Here is a 9,790-nt window from a genome sequence, read left to right as displayed (position 1 = left end):
GGCCCTCCGCCAGTGGGACCAGCGATCTTATCTGGTCTCATTTCAGTTTGCAACCGCCTTCCTCTAGTTCCCGAAAAAATCACCTGGTCGGTAAGGTGGAAGCTAACTTTTGGATGGAGATTTTCCTCGATGAAATGCCGATAATTGATTATGTATGTTTGACTAGTAGCATAATAGCGGAGATCCTAATTCTAAGACACAGCAGGAACGCGTGCATAATCTGGTCGGTCGAAATGTTTGGCCGGCCGGCCGAGACATGCAACAGCTCCTGACGTACAATTGCAGGCTAACCAAATCAGCCAATTTTTAAATTTAAAAGATTTTTTTATTTTCCTAACCGGGCCCTCCGTAGAGAGCAAGATCGCAGCATGAAGAAGATGACTTCAATGATTATGCAAAAAAGAAGTGGAATCTTTCTACAAACAAATCTTTTTCGAATAGAACTAACCATCTTGCAGGACAACTAAGGATATGGTGTAAAAAGAAAAAGCCGCTGCAACAGGAGCTGACCAATTTGGAGGATCAAATCAAAGAAATTCAATTGAAGCCAGAACAGCAGCAAGATCATACTAAAGAGGCTTCTCTATGCATAAGGTATGAACAAACTTTGAATAAATTAACTAATTCCTATATGCAAAGAGCTAAGAAGCATTGGGTCAGAGATGGTGATAGAAACACTGCCTTCTTCCATAGAGCCATTGTTAAGCGAAGAAGAAAGAATACTATTGTCTCGGTGAAAGATGAAAATAACATTTTACATTATATGCCGGACCAAATCAGTAATACTTTTGTTAACTACTTCTGATCTATATTTGCTTCCACTCAAACTAACAATGGCAGGCCCTTCATACAGATCCTGATCGACAGAGAGCTCCCTCAGGCCCCTGATGCGTTGCGTTTCCTTGCACGGTGCTGCCAGGCCAAGCGCTGCAGATCTAGCTGCATGCTAGTCCCATATGTCGATTCCGTCCATCATGTTAGAAAACCTTAAGATTCTAGTTTGGAACGTGCGTGGGCTCAACTCCAAGGCACGTAGGATCGCCATCCGTGCACTTGTAGCGACCACGAATGCCTCTATCGTATGCTTCCAGGAAACAAAGATCAACTTGTTCTACTCTGGCCTCATCCTGGAGACGCTTGGTGCCGATTTCGATGATTTTGTATACCTACCTGCGGACGATACGCGCGGTGGTATCCTTTTGGCGTGGCAGAGTAGGACGGTGGCCATCACCGATCCCATATTCACCACCAACATACTCACAGCCAAGGTGCACATTGCTGCCACCACACCCTGGTGGCTATCTGTGGTTTATGGGCCACAAGAGGAGGCTGACAAGGTGGAGTTCCTCCACGAGATACGCGAACTGCGACCAAACTGCCCGGGGCCTTGGATGATCTGCGGAGACATCAATCTAATCTACCGGGATGAAGACAAGAACAACAACCACCTGGATAGGCGCATGATGGGTCGCTTTAGGCGCTGCATCAACGACCTCGCTCTGAAGGACAGCGATACACTTGGACCAATGGGCAAGATCCTCCGACGCTCGTCCTCCTCGACCGGGTGCTGTGCAGCTCTGATTGGGAGGAGCTTGCCGGTGAGTGCAGCCTTCGCTGCCTCGCATCTGTTGTCTCCGACCACAGCCACCTGCTGCTGGACTGCTCACCCACACCGCCGGTACATCGCCGCTTCCATTTCGAGGAGTTCTGGATTCGCCTTCAGGGCTTCCAGGAAGTGGTGGCTGAGGTCTGGGCCTCAGTGGGCAGCGCTGACCCCTATGAGCGGCTCATGCTGCGCCTCCAGGCGACCGCCAGCAAGCTCACAAGTTGGGCCGCCAAGCTGGTGGGGAACGTGCGCCACAAGCTGGCCATTTGCAGGGAGCTTATCTTGCGATTTGACAAAGCCAGCGAGGACCGGACTCTCACGCCGCATGAGATATGGCTGCACAAGGTGCTGAAGCTATCCCACCTTGGGTATGCTTCCCTCGAGCGCACGATTGCTAGGCAAAGGGCTCGGATTGCCAATCTTAGGGATGGCGACGCGAATACGACATTCTTTCACCAGCAATGCTCCTACCACCGTCAAAAGAATCGCATTCACAGCTTCATGGTGGGAGACCGGGTGATTGACCAGCCGGCAGAGATAGCGGAGGCGGCTTTTGCCCACTTCGACGCCCTCATTGGTTCGACGGCTGACCGCGACTGCACCCTAAACCTGGAGCATCTGATCGACCCCGCTGCGGACCTTGCTGAGCTCGACGAGCCGTTCACGGACGATGAGATATGGGCTGCTGTCAAGCGCCTTCCTGCGCGTAAGGCGCCAGGTCCTGACGGATTCACCGCCGAATTCCTTCAGACCTGCTGGCCCCTAGTTAAGCACGACATATTGGCTGTCTTCCAGCAGCTGAACGAGCTCCGGGGCAGAGGCTTCCATAAGCTCAACCAGGCCCTGCTTACCTTGCTGCCGAAACGCCCGGATGCCGAGACCCTCGGCGACTACCGCCCCATCAGCCTCGTGCACCTCATCGGCAAGGTTGCAGCGAAAGTGCTGTCGCTGCGCATGGCCCCAAAGCTTGATCGCCTTGTCAGCAAGAACCAAAATGCATTCATTGGTGGGCGTAGTCTCCATGACAACTTCGTGCTTGTCCAACAGTCCATGCGACAGCTACACCAGTTGCGGGCGCCGAGAGTGATGTTGAAGCTCGATCTTGCCAAAGCGTTCGACACCATCTCCTGGGCCTTCTTGTTCGACGTCCTCCGGAGGTACGGGTTCGGCGCCAAGTTCTTGGACTAGCTCGCGGTACTCCTTTCCTCTGCGAGCACGCGAGTGTTGGTCAATGGATGCCCTGGGCCACCAATCTGGCATCGCCGGGGGCTGCGGCAAGGCGACCCCCTGTCGCCGCAGCTGTTTGTCCTCGCCGTTGACACCCTTGGGCGGCTGATCATGCGAGCTGTCGACGCCGGAATTCTGCAAGCGCTACACCCGACTAAGACGATCCCGGTGGTTTCCCTATATGCCGACGATGTGGTGATGTTTTGCCACCCAACTAGGGATGATACCGGTGCCGTGAGGGCGATCTTGCACCTCTTTGGCCGAGCCTCCGGGCTCCTGGTAAACTATGGTAAAAGCTCCGCCACTATGCTCAACTGTGAGCCTGACGACAGCGCGGTGATCACGACAACTCTGGGATGCCAGCTTGCGGAGCTGCCACTGACCTACCTTGGCATACCGCTCACGCTCCGCCGCCCTACCCGCGCACAGATGATGCCACTGGTCAACAAAACTGCGGCCAAGCTTCCCACATGGAAGTCTAGGCTCATGGACCGCTCTGGGAGGCTCGTCCTTGTCAAGTCTGTACTGGCAGCAATCCCCCTACATCAGATCCTAGTGCTGCAGCCGCCAAAGTGCATCCTAAAGCTCCTCGAGAAGATCCAGAGAGGCTTCCTTTGGGACGGCCGCGCCGAGGCCAACGGCGGGCATTGCCACGTCAATTGGCGTGCGGTGTGCAGGCCCCTATCCCTTGGAGGCCTAGGTGTTCAGGATATGGAGAGGGCTGGGCTTGCGCTTCGGATGCGGTGGCTTTGGTACAGCAGAACGGATGAGGACAGAGCATGGACATGGCTTGAGCTACAATTTTCGCGCTAGGAACAAAGCCTGTTCTTTGCCTCGACGCTTATGATCGCTGGCGACGGACGCCTTGGGAGATTCTGGGAAGACAGATGGATTGCCGGTCGCTCTATCAGCCAAATTGCCCCTGAGCTCTACGCTTGTATCCCTAAAAGACATCGGAAGGCAACCTCCATCAGAGATGGGTTGACCGACCACAGTTGGGCGCGCGACATCCACGGCGTGCTTGGTCTCCAGGAGCTGGGCCAGTACCTTATGCTCTGGACAGAGGTGGAGGCGACTGTCCTCACAGACCAACCTGATCAGCTCGTCTGGCGATGGAACGCAAACGGTGTCTACACGGCAAAGTCCTGCTACCGGAGCACATTCCAGGGATCCAGGGCCTGCCCGGCCTGGAAGCTACTGTGGAAAACTTGGGCGCTTCCGCGCGTCAAATTCTTCCACTGGCTGGCTAACAAGGACCGGTGCTGGACGGCGGAGCGACTACGACGGCGAGGGCTGCAGCACCATCCTCGGTGCCTGCTATGCGACCAAGAGCCCGAGTCCATGCATCACCTCACCTTGGCTTGCCCCTTCTCTAGGCAGGTTTGGTACGACACCCTGTCCTGGCTGCGGCTCCCTTGTCGACCACCTGACAACGAGCTTACCCTCCACGAATGGTGGATCACTGCGAGACAGCACACGCCGAAGCCTATGCGGAAAGGCCTCGCAACCGCCACGCTGCTTGTGCCCTGGTTGATTTGGAAGCACCGAAACTCGTGCGTCTTCGATGGAGAGCAGCCGTCCACCCAGAGAGTGAATGACAGGATCAAGGCTGAGGCGGCGCTTTGGGCCAGAGCTGGAGCCCTTGGCCTTCGCGCCGTCTTACCTGTAGACTGGGATGTTCACTAGTTTTCTGTTAGTAGCTGGGTGTTCTTCACCCTTCATGGAGGCGTGATCTTGTAACAAACTAATCTTCTTCTTTGCAATGAAAAGAAACGCAATGTCATTGCGTTTTCTCGAAAAAAGGCCCTTCATACACACTCAGTTACCTCATGATCTGGATGATTACACTTACACTATCCCTGATGAAAAATAGATTTTAGATACTCTCAAGGATATGAAGAAAAACGCTTCCCCTGGACAGATGGCTTTAACGTTGAGTTCTATATAGCTACATGGAGCTGGATTGGACAAGATATCATCCAACTTGTCAGGACTTTTTTCCAAACAGGTATCATGCCCAGCCATATAAATGACACTCATATTGCGCTTATTCCGAAAAAACCGGTTCCCCTTGTGCCTGCGGATTACAGGCCGATTAGTCTTTGCAATGTAGTTTACAAAATTATAGCCAAATGCATTGCCAATAGACTTAAACCCCATTTGCCTGATTACATCCATCCAACACAGCAAGCTCTTATTGAGGGTAGAAGGATAAGCAACAATATTTTCATTGCCAAGAAATTACTCACTCCTTTGTTATTAGTTCTTGGAAATATAAAGCTTTCATGTTAAAAATTGATCTAGCCAAAGCGTTTGATAGATTAGAGTGGAACTTCATTATCGAGGCTCTAACACGTAAAGGGCTGCATGGTCATTTTATAAATCTCATTCATGCCTGTGTCTCATCCCCTACCTTTTCAGTTGTCATTAATGGTCAGACTTTTGCTAAATTCAAAGGTGATAGAGGTATACGACAAGGTTGTCCGTTATCGCCGTACTTGTTTGTCCTTGCCATAAATGAACTATCGATTACTCAGCAGGAAGCTATGGCTACTAATAACTTTGCAGGTATTAAGCTGGGTCCATACTATCCACCTATTCATTCTCTGTTGTTTGCGGATGATCTTCTGGTGTGCGGACAAGCCACGGAACAAGAAGCGACAAACATGAAACATGTACTTCAGGACTTTTGCAACGGATCAGGACAAATTTCAAATTGGACAAAATCAGGAATACTTTTCAGTAAGCATGTTGAAAACCAAGTTACTCATATGATTCGAAATATATTTCCTGTCCCAATTATAGATGCAAACTTTATTCATCTTGGACATCCTCTTATCATTCCAGGGAAAGATAGAAATGTTGCTTATAACTTTGTCATAGATAAATTCAAAACCAAACTTTCAACTTATAAGGCAGACCAACTTTCTCATGCAGCTAGATTGGAATTAATCAAATCTGTTTTCTCATCCATTCCTGTTTACTACATGTCGAATATACTTTTCTCGAATTTTTTTATTGCAAAGCTCACCTCCATTATTAGGAACTTCTGGTGGACAGGTATAAGGAAAGACTCAGACTCCAGGAGCGTATGCTTAAGGGCTTGGAAAGACATATGTATGCCAAAAAAAGAAGGACGTTTAGGTATTAGAAATTTGCAGGTAATCAATCAGGGTCTTATTCTTATGGCTGCCTGGAGATTAGCAGATCAACCTCACACTTTTCTTCACCAAGTTCTGAAATTAAAATATTTCCCCGATTCTTCTCTTTGGCGCCCGAATTCAAATGTCCCCAAGTCGGCCTTTTGGGCCTCCATCCTTAAAATCATTCCCATCCTCAAAGCCCATGCTTTCTACCAAATCACTATGGGCCAGATTTCTATTTAGAGCACACCCTGGTGTGAAGGGTGGGGTCAGGTGTATGATTCCTTGATAATACAACCTGGAAATTACTCCTATCCAAGCCATGTCAAAGACCTTTGGATACCTGCACAAAAAATTTGGAATGAACAGCTAATTGACACTTCATTTCAGGAACAGATGGCGGAGATAATAAAAAACACTCCAATTGTTAATACACAGGATGAAGACTGCCTTTGTTGGAAGCTTACTGTTGGAGATATGCCCAAGAGGCAATAATAAAATGGTTATTATAATATATCTTTGTGTTTATGATAATGTTTGCATACCATGCTATAATTGTATTAACCGAAACATTGATATATGTGTGTTATGTGAACAACAAGGAGTCCCTAGTAAGCCTCTTGTATAACTAGCTTGTTGATTAATAGATGATCATCGTTTCATAATCATGAACATTGGATGTTATTAATAACAAGGTTATGTCATTGATGAATGATGTAATGGACACACCCAATTAAGCGTAGCATAAGATCACGTCATTAAGTTCATTTGCTATAAGCTTTCAATACATAGTTACCTAGTCCTTTCGATCATGAGATCATGTAAATCACTTATGCCGGAAGGGTACTTTGATTACATCAAACGCCACTGCGTAAATGGGTGGTTATAAAGGTGGGATTAGGTATCCGGAAAGTATGAGTTGAGGCATATGGATCAACAGTGCGATTTGTCCATCCCGATGACGGATAGATATACTCTGGGCCCTCTCGGTGGAATGTTGTCTAATTAGCTTGCAAGCATTTGAATGGTTCATAAGAGACCACATACCACGGTACGAGTAAAGAGTACTTGTCAGGAGACGAGGTTGAACAAGGTATAGAGATACCGATGATCAAACCTCGGACAAGTAAAATATCGCGTGACAAAGGGAATCGGTATCGTATGTAAATGGTTCAATCGATCACTAAGTCATCGTTGAATATGTGGGAGCCATTATGGATCTCCATATCCCGCTATTGGTTATTGGTCGGAGAGAAGTCTCAACCATGTCTGCATAGTTCGCGAACCGTAGGGTGACACACTTAAGGTTTGATGTCGTTTAAGTAGATATGGAATATGGAATGGAGTTCGAAGTTTTGTTCGGAGTCTCGGATGGGATCCAGGACATCACGAGGAGTCCCGGAATGATCCGGAGAATAATACTCATATATAGGAGGTCATTTTATAAGTTTGAAAATGATCCGGTGCATTTATGGAAGGTTCTAGAAAAGTCCGAAAGAAATCACTATGGAAGGCGGAGTCCCGGAGGGACTCCACCTAGCATGGCCGGCCAACCCTAAGGGGGAGGAGTCCCAGGTGGAATCCACCATGGTGGCCGACCACCCCCCTCAAAGGAAAGGTGGGAGTCCCACCTTGAGTAGGAGTCCCATCTTGAGTAGGATTCGTCCTTATGGCAAGTTTTGGTTTCGGGTCTTATTCGAAGACTTGTAGTCTAACTCTTGGGGGTTTCCACCTATATAATGAGGAGCAAGGGGAGGGGGCCGGACACACCAAAGCCCTCTTGGCCGCAGCCCCCAAGTGGCCGGCGCCCAAGACCCCCCCTCTCCCCAAACCCTAGCGTCCCTCCTCCACATACTACTCCCGCAGCGCATAGGCTAAGCTCTGCCGGAGTTCTCCACCACCACCACCACCACCATCACGCCGTCGTGCTGCCGGGATTCCGAGGAGGATCTACTACTTCCGCTGCCCGCTGGAACGGGGAGGAGGACGTCGTCTTCATCAACACCGTACGTGTGACCGAGTACGGAGGTGCTGCCCGATTGTGGCACCGTCAAGATCTTCTACGCGCTTTTGAAAGCGGCAAGTGATCATCTTCTGCAACAACGAGATCTAATGTCATAGGCTTTGGAAATCTTCAAGGGTTAGTCTCGTGATCCCCTCGTTGCTACCATCTTCTAGATTGCATCCCCGCGGTAGGAAATTTTTTGTTTTCTATGCTACGAATCCCATCACTTACGTCAACAGGCAAGTGCAACTCCAAAAGCGCCTACAGAGTGTGCCGTCAAAAGCTGTTTGAACAAGGGGAACCAAGACCAAGGCAGGTAAGTGCAAATACTAAACATCTCCTTCAATCTATTTAGAAAAACAGCAATATAATTCCGAGAATAAAAACTTTTGGTTGGAGAATTATAAGGAAAGCTATTTCTTCAGGAGCAAGAGCCAGTAAATACAGTAAACACATCAGTAAACTTTGTTGTAGATGCAATCTGGAAGAAACAGATCAACACCTTCTTTTTCTTTGTGCTTATGCTAGAGCTGCTTGGTTCATGCATCCCTGGAATCTAAGAATTGATCAAACAGCCTCTCCCTCTGATTCTATAACTCAAATTCTTAACAGGCTTCTTAGTATGAATCATCCCAATGGTAGTATTGAAAATATTCTTACTTTCATGTGATGTTTATGGAAAGCCAGGAACGATTGCCTGTTCAATAAAAAAGATAATACACCATTACAGTTTCATCACATGACTAATGCCATTCAGCAAAATCTAGAACTGCTTGATGTAATGCAGGATTCAATACAAGTGGAACAACCAAGAACAGGCATACAAGAGGAGTTGGCATACCCAGGGAGCACAATCAGCACAGATTTGCAAAGTAAAGGGAGCAATATATTCTCGGATGCGACATGGAGGAAAAGGAATCCATCATGTGCTCAAGAAGTTGAGAGGACAGACATGGGTCTTTACTGCCAGATTTCTGAACAAAATAGGGAAGAAACTATCATGATCCAGACAATCCGACCTCCTTCGCCACTTCTTGCTGAAGCTGCTGCTCTTCTCCTTGCTTCAAAAGTTGCAGCACAGGTCCAAGCAAAACAAGTCACTTTTCTTACCGATAATCTTACCTTGGCAAAAGCTGTTGCTGCTCCTTCAGTTACAGATGAGCAAGTGCCATGGGAACTTCGCCAGCAAATTGCAGATTACAAGAGAGCATCGGAACACCTTATTCCGAAGATATATCACATGAAGAGAAACATGAATGGAGTAGCTCATGACTGTGCAAAACAGGCACTTCGACGAACTGAGTCGTTGCCTATATTTTCTTGTCTAAATTCAGCTCACAGAAGTGTAGGTTCTTGTCCCTCGGCTATTTCTCTCCAAAACTTTGCTTTACAGAGATTTGTACTTCATGATGTACTTTGCATATGAGCTGTATGGAATATAAGCGCCTCTGGCACCTGCTTTATTCAAAAAAAAAAATGGACTCTTCTTCGCAATTCTGATCATTGTACCATTTAAAAGAGAACAACTGTACGACAGATTTGCGTGTCTCTATGTGTGTAACTGTGTACAACTGTAATAAATTACCAATAAATATCCTGAACGACACTGAAAAGAAGATCGTTGACCAAATTAATCAAACTAAAACGCAGGGAGTATACGTGCATGTACTACTGCGTACGTGGAAGGCATTTTCTTCCATCTTGCTTGGAAACCACGCCACCTGGCCGCTCTATAAATAGGGATTTGGTAGTTCTTAGTTAACTTCGTGCTTAGTTAAGTTTTACACTATTTGATTTATATCGTGATTT

The 9,790-nt window shown here is 47.8% G+C and overlaps 2 protein-coding genes across 2 annotated transcripts; both read left to right on the top strand.

The window, feature by feature from the left end:
- Positions 1-956: 956 nt before the first annotated feature.
- LOC139832009 (uncharacterized) lies at positions 957-2,794 on the top strand. The gene is made up of 2 exons (XM_071821397.1): positions 957-1,598; positions 1,724-2,794. The coding sequence occupies exons 1-2, from the start codon at positions 957-959 to the stop codon at positions 2,792-2,794; spliced, it is 1,713 nt and encodes a 570-aa protein (XP_071677498.1).
- Positions 2,795-3,139: 345 nt separating this feature from the next.
- On the top strand, positions 3,140-4,519 carry LOC139832007 (uncharacterized). Its single transcript, XM_071821396.1, has 2 exons — positions 3,140-3,585; positions 3,745-4,519. The coding sequence occupies exons 1-2, from the start codon at positions 3,140-3,142 to the stop codon at positions 4,517-4,519; spliced, it is 1,221 nt and encodes a 406-aa protein (XP_071677497.1).
- The last annotated feature ends 5,271 nt before the right edge of the window (positions 4,520-9,790 follow it).

The sequence above is a fragment of the Lolium perenne genome, chromosome 1, assembly GCF_019359855.2.
Source record: "Lolium perenne isolate Kyuss_39 chromosome 1, Kyuss_2.0, whole genome shotgun sequence".
Taxonomy (NCBI): domain Eukaryota; kingdom Viridiplantae; phylum Streptophyta; class Magnoliopsida; order Poales; family Poaceae; genus Lolium; species Lolium perenne.
The sequence above is the reverse complement of the archived record's forward strand: the minus strand, read 5'-3'. Positions and strand labels throughout refer to the sequence as shown.

What these genes read in the sequence shown, in the direction of transcription:
- LOC139832009 (XM_071821397.1), top strand. Translation starts at nt 957, where the DNA reads ATGTCGATTCCGTCCATCATGTTAGAAAACCTTAAGATTCTAGTTTGG. An exon ending in TGATTGGGAGGAGCTTGCCG is followed by an intron (nt 1,599 to 1,723) that starts GTGAGTGCAGCC and finishes ATTCGCCTTCAG; the next exon opens with GGCTTCCAGGAAGTGGTGGC.
- LOC139832007 (XM_071821396.1), top strand. Translation starts at nt 3,140, where the DNA reads ATGCTCAACTGTGAGCCTGACGACAGCGCGGTGATCACGACAACTCTG. An exon ending in CTTCGGATGCGGTGGCTTTG is followed by an intron (nt 3,586 to 3,744) that starts GTACAGCAGAAC and finishes TCGCTCTATCAG; the next exon opens with CCAAATTGCCCCTGAGCTCT.